The sequence below is a fragment of the Nilaparvata lugens genome, chromosome 2 (assembly GCF_014356525.2).
Source record: "Nilaparvata lugens isolate BPH chromosome 2, ASM1435652v1, whole genome shotgun sequence".
In the NCBI taxonomy this organism is placed as follows: Eukaryota; Metazoa; Arthropoda; class Insecta; order Hemiptera; family Delphacidae; genus Nilaparvata; species Nilaparvata lugens.
In genome coordinates this window covers 82,564,021-82,589,408 of record NC_052505.1, presented here as the reverse complement: position 1 = coordinate 82,589,408, position 25,388 = coordinate 82,564,021, and the positions used below count along the sequence as shown (strand labels likewise).

Sequence of the window (25,388 nt, the reverse complement as noted above, 5' to 3'; positions counted from 1 at the left end):
ATTTTTGTAATTTACGAGAATGAGGGATCTTCAAAACTATGAACAAATCAATAATCTTCAAAATAAAACAAGGATCTTGAAAACAAACTAAGAAACGAACCAAGTATTTACTTACATTGCAAAAATTAGATGAGAATCTTCTGATACATACAAGGCGATAAAAAAGTCCAATTAAAAAGGAAGTTATGCTAACACACCAGTGAAATATATAACATTCGCTCTCACTGATAGATACGGGAGGGTCTCAGTTCCTCACGATCCCAGTTCATCACGTGCTTATTTTGATCATTTGAGAAGCAATTGGGAAGTTGTGCTGTTCAGTTCGTAGAATGTCAAGGCATAACTTGCAAAATTCGGGAATGGAATAGTAAGAGCTATAAGCCTGTTTTTAATTTCCAATCATTTTTTGATTATTTATCATTGTTGAATAAATAACCTGAAAGGTCAGACTTTTTAATATTATAAAAAAATCTAATTCCCCATAAACGGACTCAGTCTTTGTGGGGAATATTCACTATTCAATTTTGATTTTGTATGTACTGAATTGAATGTTTTTGATCTGTGAATAACACACTATTTGATTTTAAGTATGTTTCAAAGGTGAAAGGGTAGGTTAGGTGGTTAGGTTTTTGCTTTCAAATGGAAATATTCTGGTATTATTAGAAATATATTAAAATTATCATTCGAATAAATGATAGTGGACTTTCTGGAAGCAACGGTAACTTGACGAACTGAAATTTCGACAAACTGAGACCATCCCAACAGCTGATTCGTGATCAACTGGAACCATGATGAAGTGAATGTCACCCATAAAAAAGATAGATTGAAATAAGCTAAATTGACACTAAGCTTTGAGAGCAACAAGTCTCCAATGATTACTTGATAATTTCGTGAATTCCGGGAGGTTTCACCAAGACTGAACTTATCATTCAAGCCGTGAATAGGCCTCACAACTGCTATATAGAGTGCGGCATCATAACCACAGAATGGAAACTGGCAATAAAACGCCTATCTAATGCTTTTTACATGGCACAAATACTAGACACGTCACGTGACCTTAGGAAGTTCCAATCCTGGTCTTCTGATTGGCTCGCGGCAGTGAACGATATCAATTGATCAGGATCAGTAAAGTGATCCAAACCTCCCATCAATACTATTACAATGCGGAACTTCCTGAAAAGATGGCGGATTTTTGCGCCAGGGTACTAACCGAGATTCCATACTGTATGTATACTGTGCCCATACTATGCCATTCCAGTCGCTATGGAGCGTGGGAACTTACAACATCGTGTGTTCGCTGTCGAGCAGTTTTTAGAAACAATGAATCTGTAGTCACAGTGCAACACTTTTCCGTCAATATTTTAGAGCGTCGATTGGGCGTCGAGGTGCAATGCCCGATAGAAATACTGTACCCTGATGGGTTGCAGCGTTTAGAAGTACTACTTCTGTGATGAAAAAGAAACCACCTGGTTTTCCCCGTTCAGTTGGTACTCCTGAAAACGTAGACCTAGTTAGTGTTGTCTATTCCTGAGACCATTTTGTCGAGTCGATCGTCTAGGACTAGTAACAACTGCTGTTCTGACCCGGTCTACATTTTCCGGAGTACGAACTGAACGGGAAAGACCAGGTGGTTTATTTTTCATCACAAAACCAGTACTTCTATACGCTGCAACCCATCAGTATTTCGATCGGGCACTGCACCTCGACGTCCAAATCTAAAATATTGACGGAAAAGCATTGCACTGTGACTACAGATTCATTGTTTCTAAAAAAACTGCTCGACATCGAACACACGATGTTGTACGTACCAACGCTCCATAGGAACTGAAACGGCATAGTATGGACCGTCTGCTAACATTCGTTCAAGGTCAATACCCCCTCCCGACGCCGAGTAATATCGGTTCGAAAAGCATGCGTTTTCTCTGCACCACCTTGTACAATCATGAGTGTTCACTTTACAGTTGATTTCAATTAATATTTATTAGGACTGACCAATCCGCAGATGCTGACAAAGACGGCGACCAATTTGGGAGAGAGAGAAGCGATCGCCCAGGTTGGAGGGGAAGAGTGCAGACAGCAGCAGCGTGAACAGACTAGACGAAGAAGAGAGAGCGGTCGCCACTGCGCTCTCTGTCTCCGACAGCGCTGCCTGCAATTATTACACATGCTAATTAATTAACTTATATCGATAAACACTATGTTGAAAAAATAATATTATTAAGAATCGGTGGAGAGTACCTGACGGCTACTGACGGCAATTCCAACTCGCCTGATATATCTACCGTCAATGAGCGACTGTTAAGTCAAAAATGAATAATAATTGGAAAGTTTGTAACTTTTGTGTTCAAGGTTTCTCAACATTCAAGATTAAAATAATTATTTTCGTCATCCTCAACTCTCAACCTGCGTTCACTCCAAATTCATTAACAATATGTTAATAACTTAATCCTTATAGATTTTATTAGATTGAACATAACTTATCATACACTTATCATGACATAGTGTTTGTCAAGTTCCGTTCAATCTAATAGAGTCTTTAAGGATTAAGTTATCAACATTTTGTTAATAACTTTCGTGTAAACCCAGCTTTAACATGAAGGTTTGAAACATGAAGTATAAAAGACAGAATAATATGATCAAAATGATTATGTCAAAACGATTATGTTCAAGATGATTCTGATCATGATGATTATGATCACAATGATTTTTATCATGATGATTATGACTAAAATGATTATCATCATTACGATTATGATCAGAATGGTTATGAAAAACAGCGTTCGCAACTGAGGCGAAATTGTTTGCCGGCTCTCGAACGCTTCAAGTTCTCGATTTCGTCTCGAACTTGTAAAACGCGATTTCGAGCCGGCACACATTGCAAATCAAGTAATTAATGTGAAAGATTACCTGGAATGTGTAGTTGGCGACGAACCAAAGCAGGCAGAAGACAAGCGCCAATTTGGCCACCTTGTCGACGCCCAGTTTGCAGGCTTGTCGACGCGCCGCGTCATTGGCTCGCAGACTGGCCTGATACGACAAACGCGCCAGCAGCGCCTCCTTCGCATCCGACTCAGACATGTGGCGTACCTACAGCAGCACCAATCAACTCACTGCTTCATCCAATTCAAATTGCATTTTTGAATTGATAATTCGATTAATAATTAATTGAAAATTCTGGCAATTAAACAAGTAGAGGACACATTATATAAGATATTTTGTAACTAACTATTGTATGTAATTGTAATTTATCTATTATTTTGCGTAATTGATGTTGTAGTTTTAGTTTTTTTGGAAATAAACATTTATTTATTTAAATTGATAATTTTCATTGTCAAGGGTACTATATAACTGTAAACGTGAGATCCACATTTTAATGGCAGTGGAGAAAGAGAGAAGAACAACGTTGCCAATCCTCTTTCTTGTCAATGCCTTCTATAGACGGTAGCTGATACAGGTTTATTGATGTAATATTAACGGTTCATTGTCGTTTAAAATAATCAATTATATTTATTAAGCAAGAAATTATATTTTTCAATATTTTCATAATTAAGATGAAATATTTAGTTGAATAATTTTTAATTCTACATTTGTAAGCACGATGTGCCTTCACTGAATATGTAAGGGTGGGAAAATAAAAACAAGAAAAGAACGTACAGGTTTTGATATTTAAAACAAACAATAAATTATTTGTACAAAATTAGAATTATAATTAGAAAATAACGAAATAATAATAAACAGATGAAATATTTCAAGGGCTACTCGCTTTGCTGCTAGTGAAGATTCATTTGTTGTGGTTATGAAAAATTTGAAACAATGACTCAGTAGTCACCTACCTTTATGAAAATGGCTTCCCAATTTGGCATCCACTGGTTGAAACGCGACGTTATTAATTAAAAATCAAAAAAACTGATCTAATGAAGTGGGTTCAGATCCCTTCCTATTCAATAATACAATTCTCTTTAAACTGCCCGAACTGTGACAGGAAAACTGTATTATAAAACAAGAACAAAATCTATCCCCTTCACCAGAACAGCCGGACTTTACTCACAGTCCTAACGAACGAGCTCACACACCTGACACACTCTAAAAGTAAAATTTTGGGTATTAAATATAACTCAGTCAATGCCAAACATGGAAGCCATTTCAGTACATATTTTTATCTGTCGCACAAGCGGCACGTTCGTTATTGAAAACAAAAGAGAAGCTACATTAATTTTGACAACAAATGAAATAAACAATCTTTCTGTCGATGACAAAAATTGTTCAAAGACAAAAACACTGATCATTAAACTTTTCCAAATTAAAACTCTAAAATCCTGATCAATATGAGATAAATATATGATTCATATATATATGTCTCATATGACCAGGTGACACATTGTTCAAAGATGTTCTGGCAACAGAGCAAAGCGAGAAAGAGATAGCGCTATCCGCTTTGTTGAATGAAAGACAAGGATAGCAATACCATTGCTAATCAAACACTGCCATTATAACGTGGACCTCACTATAGTAATTAATGTTTTAAGAAGCCCTATCAGGATATTTCAATGAGAAAATATTAATTTGGAAGTTCAAGATTGTCTCTCAACAAAACCGACATGAAACTTTCGGGTCACCTTTAGTGGAGTTTTCGTTACAATTCATGACCGATGAAGCAAAATTCTCGAAATGAGATGCGCAACACAAGAACAGTGATCAATTCTATAATAAGGCTCACGTTATAGTGGCAGTATTACATCATTTACTTGATCATTCTATTCAAGTGCATATTATCACTTTTTGACATTGTTCTGTGTATTATCATAGAGAAAAGATAACATAAAATATGTCTCATGGTATCAATCAACTGACCGAAGTTAGAGACAGGGGAAGATGGGCAAAAATTATTGACAGATTCTGAATTGAAAAGTGGAAAATTTTATAATTTAAATTAATGTGAAATTGCATTTCTTGCCAACCACATATATACCTCATAAGAGAGGATTTTGTTCTTTTAAGAATGTAAATAAAGCTATATTATTATTATTATCAATCAACTCACTGCTCAATTCATTCATTAAAGTAGGATTGTTAACCTTTTATGTGATATTTTTGTGTATTAAGTTATGGTAATGAATTGAATTGAAAAACTGATGATTTCTATGTTGATATTCACCCTGTAAAGTCTAAGATTCAAGTCGACGGTTTGGCATTTCTCTTAATGTTTAAATGTTTAAATGTAAATGTTTAAATGTTTGAATGTTTAAATGTTTAAATGTTTAAATGTTTAAATGTTTAGATGTTTAAATGTTTAAATGTTTAAATGTTTGAATGTTTGAATGTTTGAATGTTTAAATGTTTAAATGTTTAAATGTTATATGTTGCACATTTACGGCGAAACGTGTTAATAGATTTTCATGAAATTTGACAGGTATGTTCCTTTTTTAATTGCGCATCGACGTATATACAAGGTTTTTTGGAAATTTTGCATTTCAATGATAATATAAAAGGAAAAAGGAGCCTCCTTTATACGCCAATATTAGAGTAAAAATCAGACTATAGAATTATTCATCATAATTCAGCTGACAAATGATTACACAGATGTGTGGAGAAGCCAGTCTATTGCTGTATTTCCATCAGGTCTATAGTTTCAATCAGGTACTTGTGGATGAGTATACTGCGTGAGGTCTACTGTTCACAGAACTACTAGTATAATTACTTTTTAGTTGAACTCACTACTGGCGTTCTAGTGTTACTTTTGCCAGTAGAGCCAAAATTTTATTGTTAATATTGCACATAATCTTGTTAATTTTATTGTAATGTATACTTCTGAAATGTTGTACTTTTGTTAACTTTATTACTGTTTATATTTACTGTATTACTTTATTACTTTATTACTTATTACTGTAGCCTATTATTTTGTGATTGTAGAAATGTCTGTAAAATTATTTGGCAAATAAATTTCAATTTCAAAAGCAAGAGAGAGAATGAGTCATTTAATTTTCTATTCAAGGTAATTTTCAGAGAATTGACATCAAGTTGAGTCGAAAATTATCACACAACCTAAAACCTAAATTGTCACAAATCGATGAATTCTTTTAGATTAGAATTTTTCTCATTCCGCACATGAAAACTTTTACATCGATAGCTTAACGAGTAAACTTTAGCTCCCAATCTCACCTCTGCCAATTTGCTGAATCGAACAGATCTCTGCACTGATGAGTCATCACTTTCAGTGCCGGAGTTTCTTTCATTTCTTTCTGGGAACTTGATCGGCACGAATGTGGGATCACTCTGCAACAAACAAACAATTCAACAAGCAAACATAATCTAGGTTAGCACAATAATAAATCACTCTGCAACAAACAATTAAATTTAATTCAATTTATTTTTTCCTTCTGAATACAATTCAAAGCAGTTACATAGAATCTTAAGCAATAAAGTTTATACAATTCAAGAAACGATATAATATATACTTACTAAAATCAAACAACAAAATATAGAACTATACTAAACAATAAAACTCTTAAGCTATCACAATTTTATTATTGTATAAAATTCTTGTATCAAATAGGAAAGAGCTTACATAGGCAACAAAGGCTTGTGCGTAAGCTCGAGTTATCATAACAATATGCGTTATATCTATAATTATAAAGAGAGATCTCAATTTTTATTAGAGATCTAAACTACATTGAAATAATTTTCAATGATGAATCTATAATTCCCGGGCATTAAGAAGGGATAAAAAAGTGGAAAACTGAATGATAAATAACTTTAAATTTATAAATAAAAGATGATGAAAACCAAGGAATAGCGAGGAAGACTACAATTTAAATAACAAATACAAGAGTCAGGAAAAGCAGAACAGACAAGCATGACAGAACAGAAAAAAAATCTCTGAAGGCGCCCAAAATGAATTAAACACTCGCACCCCCAGTAACAATGAGTGAGACGGCATTATCCTCACTGATATCAAACAGCCAGTTCTTCAAGTGTCACTTGAACGCAGAGGTAGAAACTGCATCCAACAATCTATTCTGGTTGGAACGGAGAAGGAAATTTCGGAATAAAATATGAGAAATGTAAAAGCAATTTGTCTTTGAAAAGGATCTTGTTTGTTGAATTGTGTTTACACCTACTGCTGATGCATATCTTTTATTATACGAATGTTCTGTAGGAGTAAATATTGAATGTAAAAGCAAACATCTCTATGTTAGACAATAATAAATGTTATAATTCATGTCCATTTGAACATTTATGTACGGTTCCACCAAGGTCGGTCAAGACATTTGAACACAGTCAATTCAGATATGCTTTACGAGTGCACTGGAACATATGATTTCTATGGCAGAAGTTACTTTCCAGTGCACATTTTTAAATTATTGTACCCGGCTTGATCATGTTCGAATAATGTCTTGACCGAGCTTGGTGAAACCGGACATTAAGCCGTGTCCACACTGAACAAATGTTCGACAAACATGTTTGTTGAAAAAGATTGGGCAAATTTTACTATGTTTGACAAACAATGTTTGCCTGCGGCCAGTGTGGACGCGTCACCAAACAAAATATTTGTAAGTAGGAAGAACAGGTTTTATGTTTTACAGCTGTCAATTCTGAAAATGTTTGGAAAAACAGCAATTTTTTGTTTGTCAAACAATGATTGTCCAAACTTTTCAAAATGTTTGTCCCTGAGCTCCTCAACAAACATGTTTGCCGAACATGTATGTCGAACTTTTGTTCAGTATGAACACGGCTTAAGAATTAAACAATATTTTATTGAAAATTCTGTTTGTTTTTGTTTGTAATTTTGTTTACTGAGAATTTTGTTTATAAAGTTCTATAAAATTAAGTGATTGTATGATAAGTTAAAAGTTATAGTTTATGATAATGAATCTTAGTTATGAATTAGGATAGTGATGGGTGCCTGAAGAATGAATGTGTTTTCAACTCAAGTCATCGTGCACCGGTATTTCAAACATCACTTTCCTTCCATAATTAAGGTAATCCAGCTTGAATAGTTATCCAAGTAGTATTTGACGGATGAAACAAGAGAAATTCAATGTTTATCAGTAATACTGAGTTTGAATATTCTACGATTAATATAGAATAGATGAGTACAAGATAAACCATTCATTGATTTGAATCAAATAGGTACTTTGCAAATAATTTTCTAAATAAAATTGCGAATTTAACGCCTCGCATTATAATAATGAACAGCCCAATCACATTAAATAATTATTTTTTTTCTCAAGGCTACTTGATAGTTATATTCTATATAATCACTATTATGACCGGTAGTGCCATCAAACAAAAAAAAAGGTTCTAGTGATCCAATAAAATAATATCTCTAATAATCTATTAATTTTAGAGAATACCTAGATCATTGACAAGAAAAAGTAATAAATCAAGTGAAAAATAACTTACAAGACTAGTATTTGCTTCAGTATAAAAACTCTCATCGTCCATATCAGGTTCAATGTACTGGAAAATAAACAAATACAGTACAAACATCAATCATAAAGATAATACAGCAGAAATAAATGAGACCATTTTTGCACTCTGAAATGAATGTGTTGTTTTATTTTCGCTGACACGTAACGTTCTTAAATAATAATATAAATTTTACAGGGGCAGGCTTAAAAATCTGACGATTTTTGACGGATAATAACTAAAGTGTGTTTCGTACAATTAAATCATATAATATATCAAATTGAAAATGAAATTTGCAATTTATAGTTCTGTGGATTATTGGTGATCAATACGTATGGTATGGCACACGAAGACAGCCCCGTCTCAGGACTACTGCAGCTGCAGATCATGCTTTTTCCAGGGGGCCCGTTATTCAATCAACTTCTTCTATCAATAGTCTCTGCATCAAGCTTCTCTATATTCAAAAATGGGGTCCGTTGTTTCCTTGAAATGAGGCAAAATTGAAGATTCATGTATAAGGTCTTTATGTTTACTTATGTCTCTCTCTTTTTCATCTAAATGTTTCATTACATTGAATGAGGATTAAGTGCATGAGAGTCTTTTCTTTGTTGCTTTTTATTCTTTCTATGCTTCTGTTAGTTTTTCCCACTGTGTCCATTATTATTATTTGTTTTTTTATACCAGTTTCATTTAATTTTTAGTGACTCTGAAGAACAATTTTAATATAATACGGTAATGAAGAAAATTATTTTATTTATTTTCTTCTATAAATTAGATTAGATATGAATAGGTATGATTTTGTTTATATCAAAATAGATTGTAAATTTAGTTTGTTAAAAGAGTTCTTTGTTGATTAAAAATTTATTTTTTCTTGTTCGTTTTGTTAAATATTGGTACAAATGTTACAATATTCATAACAATAGTGTAAAAGTATAACACAATTGATTCACTTTATTTTAGTTTTGTTGGAGGATTTTTTTAGTTTATTTTGTTGTAGTTAGTTTTTTGTTTAGTTGAATGATATTCCGGTTTGTTTGAATGTGTTCTGGTTTATTGTACTGTAGTCCAAGATAAGATAGTATGTTAAGATGTAAGTGACTCATCCCTCAGCACAAGCATTATGCTTAAAGAGGGATGAACCATTAATATCTCTTCAATGGCACTTACTTTCATTGTTATTATCATTCATTATTATATCCTATTTTATTTTAAATATGTATTATTTTATTTATTTCATCTACACATAGAGTTCTGTTTATTATTATTGATGTTTAATGATTGTGAAATGCGTTGTGTTCTTGAATGTGATTGTTATGTAATTTATTTTTTTATTGGTTGAATAAAGCATTATTATTATTAATAACGGTAATGGGCTTTGCAATGTGCCCAATAATTTGCATTAAGTTGTTGCACTAACATTATCTTATACGGATGGAATTTTAGGTCGGAATAAAGAATTCGTCATACACTTCGATATGAAATGGCTAGCGCAACAGCATGTTCGCTGCTGAACGTCGTGGAGACCGTGTAACAGCTACTCAGGCGTTCTCACGGTTCATTTTCGTCCTGTTCGTTTCGTTTTAAAGCGGACAACGTGTTCCTGAAATACTTTACCCACAACAAGATCGTATTCCTACTGGAAACAGGCGCGTGCCGATTTAATTATTGAAATGACTGCAACATAAACGCTGTGTTAAAATAACTGAGTCATATTTTTAAAATAAGCTTCAATCACAATCGCTTGATGTTCACTTGACACCACATACTGGCTACTGAATGGCAAGAATAGACCTGTCGATGTACAACATTCCCGCCTTTTCAATGACAGTGGTTCAAACATAACAATTATTACAAAATCGTCAGATTAATATGCCGGTCCCTGTATTACAAATTCTAGGTGGACTCCAATTGAATAGAACTTTGGTTTAATATTTTCAAGAGTAAGCCTATAGTGAGGTTCACGTTCTAAGGAGGTGGAGAAAGATAGGTGAGTAGCGTTGCCGATTCTCTTCCTTGTCACTGCCTCCACTAGAGGATAGCTGATGCAACATTAAGGCCGGTTTCCGAGCTCGGGATTTAGCTAAGTCCTAGACTTTAAACAGCTGGAGTCAGAAAATTGGTTTTCCAAAACGGGGCGTAGTCGCAGTCATTGTTATAGTCACGTTTGAATTAAATTTCGAAAAACTAGAAAATTGAACACAAAATAAAATAAAGAGAAAATAGTGTAAAGTTTCAGCTATTTTGAATTATTTAGGAATGTCTAATTTTGTCAAGGAAAACGTTTCCAATCATAGAAATGAGAAAAATAATAACTACGACTACTGTTATAAAAGCTGCGACTACTGTTATAAAAACTGCGACTACTGTTATAAAAACTGCGACTACGCCCCGTTTTGGAAAGCCAATTTTCTGACTCCAGCTGTTTAAAGTCTAGGACTTAGCTAAATCCCGAGCTCGGAAACCGGCCTAAATGTTCATTCTAGTTAAAAATAACAAACTATATGTTAATTGTCAAGAATTGTTTTTCAATGATTAAATAATAAATTTTCATAATCGATATTAAATATTTAGTTGAACATATATTGCTACATTGTTAAAACCCGTTCTAGCGAAGCTAGAAAATGATAGCGCTATCTGCTTTGTCGAATGATAGACAAGGATAACAATACCAATGTTAATCAAATACTGGCATTATAACGTAGACCTCACTATATCAGAGTATGACGTTATTGAGCACGTGAATTGTTATGGAATGTAAGAACATCATTTCACCATGCTTAACCTAAGGTCGGGAAAAGGTCATTCAAAAACCCCAATCAAGGGGAAAATCCCATTTCCCTTTTATCCTTACTTTATTGTCCTTACGACATTTCACATTAGCTGCGTTAGAATATTGACCTTTGTCAGAAGAGAATATTATCAAATACGAATAGTGAAAGTTCAAATCAATTCTAAGAGCTTTCTACAATTCATATTTTTTCAATAATTTTAATTCACAATTTTCTCGAGTAAAGCTTCAAATACCTCAATTATGAATTAAACTCATCTTCGGACTGTTGTCCGTCAAAATTAGACTTTATTTACACATACATTCGAAATGAACCTGATAAACGCAAATACATTTTCAATAAATTCCGATTATGAAACCATGTAAGATAAGTAAATAATAGTTGTAGAATGTTAAGTGTTTAGATAATAACAGAAGAAATTGTTCAGTCGACCTATTGCAATATACGTAACAACTATTCAGTTTACTTTGTGTTGAGATGTGATGTATGTAGAGAAGAAATAGCACATTCATGATAAGCAAACAACGATTACGATTCAACAACAGTTCTATAATATTTAAAAAGTGAGTAAATGTTATCATGTACCGTATTGGAGCTTAATGATAAACAAGATTAATAATTGAATAATAAATGGTAGATAGACTTAATAGAAAAATAACAGCAGCAATATTGTTCAGAAAGTTTATTTTGATGGCTCATTATAATTATTGTTAATACCTTCGAAAAACTACAATTGGCCATTATAATAAAGCTTCTCACTCGACCGAAAGGAGAATAAATTTATAATTTATTATCTGATTCAACTTCCGCATCTAGCTGATAAAATTCATATCAGTATGTCAAACATAAAATATTAATCACAAATAATTACTATAGGTTCACGTTATAATGACAGTGAAGAAAGATAGAATAACAGCGTTGCCGATTCTTTGCCACCTGTAAATACTGGTATTTGTATTTACTATATACCTGATACCTGTACCTTTACTTGATACCTGTATTTACTGATACCAGTAAATCTGATGTAATACAAGCTGTTCATTCTTGTTTAAAATATTCAATTATATTTCATTCTTCAAGATAATATACAGAGTGTTTCAGAAGTAGTGTCGAGAATTTTAAGGTATTGATCCTATATGATAGGAGACTACAAATGTTGTATTTGAAGTGTCCAAAACTCAGTGGTTATCCTTATAGCTGCCATTTTGTTTTTTCACTTGGGAATTTTTATCTCAAGAACGAAATATTTATTTATTTATTTATTTATTAGATAGAGCGAACAATACAATAGTCGGAAAAGAAAAAACAGGCTATTGCCCAAAACTTCTTCAATCTCCTGATTTTGTCACAAATCGTCCAAATATTATGTAGAGGTTATGTTCACTTCAATTTCAACACCAAATCTTCAATCTGAAACTATGAATCAGAATAAAACAAAGAATTTCAAATTTAGATAGATTGATAATGAAAGTAATATTGTATTGATCTAAAATTTGGCATTCATCTATGCTATAAGGACTCAACTTCAAAAAATTAAATTAAATATTTTCGATGTAAATTTTCAAAATGGCGGCCATTTAAAATTTTTGATTGCAAATTTCACGAAAACCGTTCACTTTACAGAAAAATTACAAGAGACAAAAATGTCGGCGAATTTTATCAAGATTTCAAGGATACCTTATTCATCAAGATTGGTCAAAGAATAACAGAGAAATTAATTCTTTTCGTGCGATCATACTTTTACAAGACAAACAAGATCATCTGAAAAACATTGTAAAATCAGTTGTATGTCCATATGGGGCCATACCGAGTTCCAAAGCTTCATCTCAAATACAATTGGAATTGAAAATTTAATATTGATGTTAAAATGGTGAAAAGTGTTCATGCATGCAGTACGAAAAGAATTAATTTCTCTGTTATTCTTCCATCAATCCTTGAAATCTTGATAACATTTGCCAACTTTTTTGTCTATTGTAAATTTTCTGTAAAGTGAACGGTTTTCGTGAAATTCACCATGAAAAATTTTAAATTGCCGCCATTTTGAAAATTTACATCGAAAATTTTTACTTTTATTTTTTGAAGTTGATTTTTTATAGCATAAATATTCATGCCAAATTTCAGATCAATACAACATTTCGTTCTTGAGATAGAAATTCCCAAGTGAAAAAAAAACAAAATGGCAGCTATAAGGATAACCTCTGGGTTTTGGACACTTAAAATACGACATATGTAGTCTCCTATCATCCAGGAACAATACCCTAGAATGTTCGACACTACTTCTGAGACACTCTGTATATTATTTATCAATTAATATTAAAATAATAATTTTCATAATTGAAATAGAATATTTTGGTATATTAATTATATTTCTACATAAATGAAATACGAAAAGGATAGCGCTATCTGCTTTGTCGAATGATAGACAAGGTCTAATCACCAAGTACACAAATCAATTACACCAAGTCTAATCAAATAAGGCCATTATAACGTGGTATCCCTATAGTATCCTTTTTTCATTCTTAAACACGAGTAGAGTAGTTTCAGACGATTCTCGCCATTATCAATACTGCCAAGGGTACCAGCAATCATTTGTAATTAATATTTGTAGTCCTATTAAAATTTTTTAATGATATAACATCATTTTAAAAGTTCAAGTCTATCAACAAAACCGACTTAAAATTTAATGAAACTTTCGAGCCACCTTCTGTGGAGCTGCCGTTAATTTGATGTCCGATGAAGTGAGATCCTTGAATTGAACTTTAAATGCACATCACAAGAAAGGTGGCCAATTCTATAGTGAGGTCCACGTTATAATGACAGTATTTGATTAACATTGGTGTTGCTATCCTTGTCTATCATTCGACAAAGCAGATAGCGCTATCCTTTTCTAGCCCCGCAACGTTGTCTTATATTTTTTAACAATCAAGAAATATAGCTAATTAAAAAAATATGTCATCTTAATTATGTAAATTTATTATTGAATTGAAAAATACTGTATATCTTGATGAATAAAATAAAATTGATTATTATAACAAGAATGAACGGTTACTATTTCATAAGATATACTGGTATCAGCTATCTTCCTTAAGCCAGTTAAACACACATCGACTTTTCACCGTCCTTATGAAATCTACCAGATTGAACGGAGCTTGGAAAACACAAGAGCACATAATCTGTTTGGCAAGTTATGTTTAATCAGAGACAAGAAATATAGGAAAAGAAATATAGACAAGAAAAATATCTTATGCTTATTATTTATATATGGTATAATCTAATAGAATCTATAAGGACGAAAAAAATCGAATCCAAAAGTCGAAGTGTGTGTAACTAGACATAGAAGGCAGAGAATCAGCAACATTGTTCTCCAGAGAATCAGCAACATTGTTCTCCTATCTTTCTTCACTGCCATTATAACGTGGACCTCACTTTAGCGAATTGCAGTGGGATATGTCGTATTTGATAAGAGAGTATTCAATAAGTATTCAGTATTTCATGATTTAAACAAATAATTAGTGAACTTAAAAAAACAGCAGCCTACCATGTAATTTGAAGGCCTGTTGCATTGGTCTCTCCAGGGTGGCCAAAGACATAATCCCAGCAAGTAAACGGAAAACATGGAAGTCTTCAAATACGTGCTGAAGAAAGGCTTTTCGAACTTCGCATTCTTGTAGATGTACTGAAAAATGTAAACATGTCGATTACCATGCAAAATATTTCAGGAAAAATTAGATAAATGATCTCAATGGGGTGATTATAAAAGGACTTTACAACTTTGAAAGCACATAAATATTTATTGAAATCACTTACAGAATTTAGAAAGGTGTCATTTTGTTACAAAACACTTCAAGTTTAAGGTGTGGGTGTTATTTTGGTTCAATGAGACAGCCGTTGGTAATGCGACATACATCCCACCGATAATCAATTTCTTGCCACACTCGTACCAGCATATCAGGCGTAACTTGTGCAACCGCACCGATCCGAATGTGATCAGATTTCGGAGGTCATTAAGATTGTCTGGTAGAGGCGGAATATAAACCTAAAGCTGCGTACACATATTCGCGCTTCCAACCAGCACCGAGCACGCTCCTCCCTCGTACCGCCCTCGTACCACCATCGAACCACAGTCGCACCGCCCACGCACCCATCATGAACGTTATGGAAGATGTTAGATCTTCTCGCGTTCCCCGGTCGAACCACTGTTGCTCCCCGGTCGATCATCAATCGCTCTGCTGGAGTGACGTTCGGTTGCGGAGCAGAGCGAAAGTCTGTTCGCACCTTTATACTTAATGAAACCTCACAGGAAGAAATCAATCGGTGTTAAATCCGGTGATCGAGGTGGCCATGCAATTGGCCCTGCATGGTAAATCCATCGAAGTTGGAAGCAATTGTCTAGAAACACCGATGGATTTCTTCCTGTGGGGTTTCAATTAAGGATAAGGTTCATGTTCCGCTTCTACCAAACAATCTTAATGACCTTCGAAATCGGATCACATTCGGATCGCTGTTGCACAAGTTACGCCTAATATGCTGGTACGAGTGTGGCAAGAAATCGATTATCGGTGGGATGTGTCGCATTACCAACGGCTGTCATATCCAACCAAAATAACACCCACACCTTAAACTTGAAGTGTTTGGTAACAAAAAGACACCTTTCTCAATTCAGTAAGTAATTCCAATAAATATGTATGTGTTTTCAAAGTTGTAAAGTCATTTTATAATCACTCTGTATACTTATCACCAAAATGAACAAATTACGGTTTGGTGTTTATTATAATTTTTTACAGAAAATAGTGAACGAGCTAATAATTTGAGAGAGTAAGGCTCGGTTTCTAGGACATCTATTAATTCTAATGCACCATCAAACCTATAGATTTGGTTACGATTTATTAGTCCATAAGTGTCAAAAAACAGCTTTCCATTGAGAAATATCAGAAGATAACACTATTATGAAAGATGTTCAAAACTTGTCAGAATCATATCACTGTTGTCAAAGATCTTGTAAATTTGTTCCATAATGGAATGAAAACATAATACAGTACATCATTTGCCGAATAATAAACAAACTTGTTTGGATGAACTAAACGTTTTCAGTAGAATAAACAACATATTGCGTTTCTATTTCAAAGTAGGTTTCAATTGTACCTGATTGACAAGCAAGCAATTCTCCATTCTACTGATTGAAAATCACAGTTTACGGAGTAAAACCAGTGTAATCAGCATAAAATTTAACGAGATTGTTATTGCAAGATGGCTATTGAAAGAGAAAATCATTGAAGAACAATGCAATTAAACAATTGGAACGAGTCTAGTGCAACTGAAATGAAGAATCCAATATTTAACATCACTCTACTCAACATAATATTAATTTACACTTTAGTGAGATTCAATTAAAACTCCATTCAATAGCTAATAAAACTATTTAATTATTTATGATTAACACTTCGAAAAAGTAGATGGTATGCTCCAAAAATATTGATGATATCTTATCAATAAAAAGGGCCTACTTAATGCTGGACAAAGGTATTGAACGAAAGGCAAATTTTCATAGGTAGTTTTCAAAACTCTAATGAAAACTTTTCCAGCTCATTGAGAGATTTGTATTTCACAGCAGGTCAACCAGAACAGTCTAGACCTAGACTGTACTAAATTAATTCAGATATTATAATATTGTTTCTTTATTGATTGATTCTTTATATAAGTGGAAGATAACGATGGCACTCTCTAATTTCAAGACAAACAAAGGATACTTAAATAGAAAAAATGCTTTTACAAATATGAGATAACCTACATACAACATAAATATTGCGCAAGAAAATTTTCTCAAAGGCAGTTCATATATCAACAGAGGCAGTGTAATTTTCTCAGAGGATATAGAGAGATATATCAACAAGAATAATAATTTAAAAACACCAGTAGCATAACAAAGCTCAATGTACTTCGAATATACTTTTGCAGTTGAAATATCGGGTGAGCACGTTAATTGTCGATCCCGGCTGAAGTATGACAGTCGTAAGGCCCATTGATGGCTTAAATGATATATTTAGGCGAGGTGGAACTTCCGTCAGGGACTCCCCATCAATTATAGCCGTGCGAATATTATTATTATTACACAGTCGAAATACAAAATATCGAATTTGAAAGAACGTCAATATCAATCATAATAAACACTTATAGTCGTACAAAAATGTTCCCGTGTTCGTATGATTGCTGTTCCATTTATCCATTCAACTACCTTCTCACTAGCCTAGGGCTTATGTGGGGTGTGGGATCATTATAAGCGAAAACAGTCCTCGAACTTGCCAACACTTCTATTATCCACAAGCAAGCTTCCTACTTATCAAACACCATCCACAATAATAATAGTATCTGAGAAGTAATATTCAATTGATTAAAAATAAGGATAGAAATAGACATGTCTAAATAATAATTTTTATTACTTGAAAATGGAAGTTGCTAACTGAGAGGAAAATCCTAAGAACCATTCTAAAACGAGAAACATTGGAGCACTGCAAAACACTGTACAATGGATACAAGTTGCTTACAGTGGTCTCAATCTACGTACTTATAACTCAAGTCCTTGCAATAAATACTGAACCAAATTTGAAAAATAGTCAACAAGGATGGAATACAAGGAGCAATTTAAACATTTAACCCTCCGCAGCACAGGCAAATTTGAGCGCATTTATGCAGGCCGATATTTTTTCTACCAGATAGCCTAAACAATTAGAAAAATTCACGATTTATATTCCACAAAGGAATCAAAAAGTGTCTCACAGCAAGGTCATACTTCTCAGAGTAAATTTATTGAGGAGCACAAAAACTATCTCAAATGATAACGGTATAGGCCTAAGATACAACCAATTTCAACCTTCTTATTTCACTCCTGACGACCCTGATAAAGAAGTCAATAACAAAATCGATTGGCATTCAAATTCCCCTGAGCTTTGAACCGTTGTGAAAACATCGGATGTAAGTAAAAGGCCAGCATTTTTACCTGTAAGTTGAACGGTTCTCTAGAACACAAACGAATAGTAATTAATACATATAAACAAGAAGAGCTCAACAAACTTACCAAACAACAAGCTTAATAAAAAAAAAATCTTAATAGACCTATCCTAGATGTCGCCATTCAATTTGAATGTTGCTAACATACGGTAGATGGAAAAATCAAAAGTTTACACGATATAATTATTTGAACTGTATTTTTTAATATAATCATATCATAAGAGAGCCTTTAATACACCAATTGATCACAATTGTTCAAGGATTTCTTAGTAGTACGGTAACTTCCTAGTTATTTATTATTAAATTACCCACCTCTTACAATGTTTTGTGTACTAACTTAAATGAACGAATATTGTTTGAATGAATTACCTTTGTCAGTTCCGATGATGAAACCCATATCACATCTACTAATAGTAGCACAAACAGTCCCAACATTAATCGCTGGGATTTATTTAGCATTCCGCCTAAAAACGGGTCTCCAGTTCTAACCTCTAACGCCGACATATCGAACTGATAGGTTTGTATTTTTTACGGTTTACTTTCTTCATTTGAAATGTTGCTGAATCAGTATAATTTTAGTTATACACAGGAATTAAAATTTAATAGAAAATAAGTAATAATATGTACGTGAAAAATTTACTGTATTCCGGATAGAAGGAATCAAGATAAGAATTCGGCTGCAAGTTTGGAACCGATGAAGCCTTATCTTTACTGATAACCGTGCTATCAATTTAATTGTAATCTGCAGACTTTGTACAAAAATTAATTTGAAAATGTGTTTTGTAATATTAAATAATATTTAATTGAAATAGTTTGAAATCCAATTCAAAACTAATCACTCAAACTCGAACCAACACCTATTCACTTTCGACTCACTTCTTCGTTCTTCCATGTTCGATTTCTTTTCATAAACAGATGTGATAAACACAGAAGAGGTGCCAACCCTCATGTCAGCTGTCAAGTAAATTCCAATCAGGTAGCATTATTAGTGAGACCTTAAACTTCATCTTTTCCATGAGATAAATTCATCAATATATTGTATTAGAGCATTATTTATATCTTTCAGAGGAAATATCCATTCTCATTGACTATTCATCCAACAAACTGACAATGGTGATGAAGTAAATGATAGTTTGTCGAGTTGGCAGTATAATATCATAGAGCGCCAAAATTCAAATTTGAATCTTCAATGACGATGAAATCGTTTGTTTATAGGGAAAAATAAGTAACTACTAACTATCATGGTAAGTTGGTATTTGTAAATTATACCTGACTACAATTACCAATAAATTGCTTTTTCATTATTAAAAAAGGCTATTTTTTATCATCACAACAAACTCATCATCATCATTATGATCTACGGTAACTCAGCTCAGCATTATAACACAACAGCATAATATGCTGTTATAAATTCATATTATGAATTTAATAATATTATTGTATGGTTGAGTGCTTATAATATATCATAATTACGTCCTTCGTCACTGACCAGCCTCCTGGATGGACAGTATTCAGACCTAAAGTTAGTTGTTGGTTATAAAAATATTTCGAACACATAACTTGACATACCAAATCTAATACCAATCTAACTTGGTAATTAAAAATTAATGTTTAAACAAAAGATCGAGATGGTTGGTCGGATTCTGTATTGCTCAGTTTGAATCAAATTAGATTAAAGAAATCATCCGCAACATCTAGGTCCGGTATGCCATGTAAGCTTGTTGTTCCCATCTTTCTGCAGCCAGATGGCTCGTTCGTTCAACTTCTAGCACTAACATAACCCAAAAATTGTAGAACTATCCCCTATTAGGAAACTAATAAGGTAACGCCTAAAATTATTATTTTGTGCGTAATAGCACACAAAGCTCAGACTTTCAGCGAATTTAATATATTACCATCTGATCTGAGAGTAGAGATAAAATGTTATGTTTCATTGAACACGGTACCGTAACTCAGAAAGATGGAGGGCATGATGTAGATATACAGCATAGAATAAATTGTGGATGGTCGAACTGGAGAAAAATGAGTGGTGCTCTTTGTGTTATAAGAGAGTGAATTGTCAAAAGTGTATAGATCAGTTGTGAGGCCAGCTATGCTGTATGTAACAGAAACATGACCCATTCCAAAGAAACAGGAACGAAAGATGGAAGTGACTGAGAAGAGAATGCTAAGGTGGATGAGTGGGGTTACAAGAAGAGATGAAATAATAAATGAATTGATCAGAGGCACTGTAAAAGTTGGATCACTGGGAAAGAAAATGCAGGAGACAAGGATAAGGTGGTTTGGGCATGTGCAACGAAGGGAGGAGGATTATGTTGGACGAAGAGTGCAGGATTTGGTTTTGGATGGTGTGAGAGGACGAGGTAGACCTATGATGAGGTGGGGAGATAGAATAGCAGCTGATTTGCGGGAGATTGGTTGGAGAAGAGAGGAAGCATTGCATAGGGCTTTGTGGAGAGGCAGACTAAGAGAAAGCAATGCCGACACCATTTAAATGGGATAAGGCACAGCCAAAAAAGAAGAATACGATAACTCACTATGTATTGAAGCGAAACGTCTCATATTATAGCACGACACCTGTTAGGTCAACCTCTATATCCATAGGAGGTAAGATTATATGTCTCAGTGAATAACTCACCATGTATTGTAGCGAAACGTCTCATATTATAGCATGACACCTATCTTGAATCTTTAAAAGGAATGTGAATTGAAAACCATTGACAGTAACCATAAGTTTTTCACCTTGTTGTTTCTCTTCTCCTCTTAAGCTATAATATCGGGGCACCGAGCTTTGCTCGTTATTTTTATTTATTGATAAACAGAACACAATTCTCTAAAATTATCGTGTTTATATTTCACAGCTGGCTATATGTCAGCTTATGAATTTCGGGGATGCGATATTTTGATTTTTCACATACACACTTTTCCACTATCCACAGCTGTTTCAGCCAAGGATGAATTATCATTTTAATGTCGTTCAGCGAGTTTTCTCAAGGATGAGACCTAGTGCAATCGAATCTTTATTATCATAAACCTACTATGTCCCAAATTTCGTGAAAATCGTTAGAGCCGTTTTCGAGATCCGTTAAACATAAATAACCTGATATAAAAATAGCCGGATATAAAAATAACCAGATATAATACAGAAATTGCTCGCTTAATATAATAGGATTAAGGGAGCTGTTGTGGGTTTAACTTTGTGGGATGAATCATTAATTCGTTCTACTTTTAGTTTTTCGTTACCGTATTCATTTATGATAATGGTGATGAAAACAAAGTAATTCTTCTCAATGAGTAAATAAAGTCAAAGAGATAAATATATTTAGAGCTTTGAAAATTATCACATCCAAATTAAAAATTACTTGTGAAAATGTGCAATAATAAATGGAAAGATATCATAGGTTTCATAGGATATAGATATATCCTAGAGCAATCTCTAGTAGACTATTATATCCACTAGAGAATGTACTCTGGTCATCTCAAAAGTAAGTTGTATTATTTTTTTATAACCGCGCAGTTGGCAGGAGACGTCTGGGGTTCGCAGGGAACTTTTGTCTGGGTGTTGTGATAGCACTGTAAAATTCCTAAGAGGCCGCCATGACTTATTTGTCAGTTGCGAATCGCGATCAAACCACTATGGAGCTACCACTTACTTCTACCGTCGATTGCGAAGTACGCAGTGTTATTAGTTTTTCAACGAGAAACAATAAAAATGCAAATGAAATTCATCGTGAGTTGTGTAGTGCGTGTACGGTGAAAACGTTATGTTGAGGCCAATGGTTTCTCGTTGGCGCCAATCATTTATTGAAGGCAGAACAACACACGACGAACAACGAAGCGGCCGCCCATCCACTTCACGCATCCCGAACATTGTCGAAGACAGTACTTTCATCTGTTTCCACAGCTGAAACGACATCTTGGGGGAAGACGCTTTGCAAACGAAGAAAATCTCAAACAAGAAGTTCAGACATGGCTAACCAGTTTGGCGGCAGAATGGTATGACACTGGATTAAAAAAACTTATACCACGATACCAAAAATGTATTGACATTAAAGGAGATCATTTAGAAAAATAACTGATACATGTAGTTTCTCAAATATAACCTCTTAAAAAAATTCTGTGCGTTATTATATTTTTTATTTAATAGTGCAACTTACTCTTGAGATAACCCACATATTATGTCCTTGGTAATAGATTGTATCATTGAATTGCATAATTTCAAACTAAACAGAGAGACACTAAAATCAACGTGAAATAAGCATCAGGTAGTTGAACAGTTTTGAAAACATTATGGAGCAAAATCCAACTGATACAATCATGATACAGTATAATATTAGTAATGAAGAATTAACAAAATATAGAACATGGATAGGTGAATGAAATTAAAAACAATCCGATCGATAGTATAGTTATAAATTATTGACAGTTCACAATTACAATTTCATTCATTTATAGATGCATGGACCCGAATTACCAAGATCTAGATTGTTACAACACCTTCTAGTAGAAAAGTCCACGTAGCTCCCGATTTACCATACAATTTACAAATACTCGATACCGCTATCAAATTCTAACAGCTATAAATATTCTGTTATAATTACTTAAGCATAACAGCAATAAAAGTAAAAAAATAAATAACCGATATATAATACATAGAATACAATAATGATACAGATGAAATATAGATTTGATCAATCTCAACTAAAATACACATAATTGGTTTGTAGAATATTACAAGAATGTTTGGTAAAACTTATTAAAAGGAAACACATATATAAATAATGAGCATAAAAAGTGAAATTACAAACATTTTTAAAATCATCAACTCCACGACAAGACTGAAAATTTTGTTGCTTAATCTCTACGACTTCAGAATAATTATTTATAAAGAGGACATTTTCATTCTTTCAATTTTCATCACTTACCCTGAAATTGAAGTGTATACAAGGTTTAAAACGTGTTGTGAACTTACTAGAAGTTATTTAGAGCTCACATTTGATACAGTCTTGTGAAGCCTGGATAAATTCAAAGTGTTAGGACAGTTTCTATAAAGATTACAAATCAAATCTGACTTTGAGAACACTCACATCTACAGTGTTATGATTTGACAACTTTCAAATGATTAGCACAAAGCATTTTCAGTCTTGTCCGAGAGTATATTAGATTTGCAGATAGTTCAATGACTAGAAAAAATTACCTAATACTAATATCAAGTCTCTTTTAACTGCACTTCTACGCAATATGTTAGAGGCACTCTCATCCGACTGATTCTTTTTCTTCTTCTTATATTTCTTCAACTCTTCTTCTTCTTATATTCTTCAACTGTTCTTTTTCTATTGAACTCCAGCTAAGAGCGACTTGCTTTGTCCAAATGCTCACCAGAAACATAGCTGTTCAGAATCAAAGAATTATTACAACTACAAGTTTCGCTAACTCGCTATAACTTCCACTGTATATGTCCAAACAATAAACAAGCATTCTCAAATCATTGCCTTCCATAATTTGTACAATATTATCACTAACATTCATGATTCACTAGAGCGTTCGAATTCGACTATCACTGACTAAGTAAAATAAAGCTAATTCTCATATATATTAAATCTTTTACATTGGATTGATAAATATTACAATATTCGTAACGCAAATTGGGATACTTATAATCCTACAAATAGCATACACTCTGATTACATTGACTGAAAAATACTCGAATGGAATCTGTTAACATCAATTCAAAGGCGTAGGGATGGGAATTCCAGCCAAGAAAACCATCACCAACACTTTCCAGTTCAGTGGTATCAAATTCACCTCAATTTAATAGATCATTCAATATTGATTCAATTATGAACCAGTTTAATTGATGAATTATTCAATATTAGAGTCGCGATGATTCAATTATTTTCTGGTCCGATCCGTTTCAATTTATTCATTCCAATTTAGTTTTGTTTTTAGTTGTAAACCAAATAATTATTAGTGAAGAATAATTTTAAATTCATTTCGAGAACAACAAAATTCGATAATATACAATCAAACAATTATTTAGGTACACTATCAGGCTTTGGTTTAATGGAACCAAACTTTTGTTTTTATTTGGCAGCGTCAGGAATGGAATGGAATTTGTCAATAATTATTAATAATGGCATATTCTACACTTATTTATATTAGTTGAGATATACACACAAAAACAATGATAAAAATCAACTCCAATCAGTGGAATATCAATTCAAAGAACACAATCAATTCAAATATTAAAGTGAAGCACATCGTACATAAAACTGTACATTGATGAATTGAAATTGGTGAAAAAGTAATATTGTTGACACACAATGAACAAGATTGTTTTTTAATCGAATTCTCAATTATTCGCCTCTCCTTCTGCAAATAGAATATTACAGATTTTTTTGTAGATAACAAAAAACATTTATTTTACACAGAACTGGTCAGAGATTATAAATAATTCCATAATTCATCATTACATGATCAAAATCCACATAAGATTTTCAAGCTCTGAAACAACCTTCTCACAAATAAGGAATGGAAAACTTTTAATAGGAAAGTAATTTCCTGAAAATAATTTCTCAGGATTGATATTATTAATCATGTTGTATTAATCTAGCAGCTTTCACGAAATTTCCAATGTTACTTTGATTTATGTGACTGAGAACGATGTAAACATCACACTGATGCAATAGAATGACATTTTAATTTGATGACTGGGCGAAGTTTGGACAGTGATGACCACTCTACCAAGCAACCACGTTGTTAGCAGAATCAAAATTAATTATCGAAACTAGTTCAACAGAGTACGAGATACGGTACAAGATAATGAATACATTCAAAGACTAGATTAAAAAGTATGATAAATTTGAGGTACTAGCAAATGAATAAAATCAATCTGATACTATTCCCACAACACTTTCACAAGTTTAACAATTCAGTCCGGTTGATTAATTCAAAGCTCAAGTGATATCTTCAAGCCAATGGTCGTCTTATAATGAAAGCAAAAATCAACTATTCCATTTAGTAGATAATTTGGGTTGGCTCACTACCTCGTAACAAAGCCGTAGTGCATTCGTGTGACGTCAGTACAGGTAGGGCTCCTACACAATAAAAATTCGACAATTTCAGCTGATCTATATCAGCTAGTGTTTCCATTGGTGTAGGAGCCCTACGTGTACTGACGTCACA

The 25,388-nt window shown here is 33.3% G+C and overlaps 1 protein-coding gene across 1 annotated transcript in view; it reads right to left on the bottom strand.

The window, feature by feature from the left end:
* Positions 1–19,101, bottom strand: part of LOC111049175 (solute carrier family 35 member F5) — a 35,025-nt gene extending 15,924 nt beyond the window's left edge. The window contains 7 exon segments of the mRNA XM_039421923.1: positions 1,993–2,028; positions 2,030–2,149; positions 2,908–3,087; positions 6,160–6,273; positions 8,404–8,460; positions 14,737–14,874; positions 18,573–19,101. Of these exon segments, the coding sequence (XP_039277857.1) occupies positions 1,993–2,028; positions 2,030–2,149; positions 2,908–3,087; positions 6,160–6,273; positions 8,404–8,460; positions 14,737–14,874; positions 18,573–18,707 (780 nt within the window). The 5' untranslated portion in view covers positions 18,708–19,101.
* Positions 19,102–25,388: the final 6,287 nt, after the last annotated feature.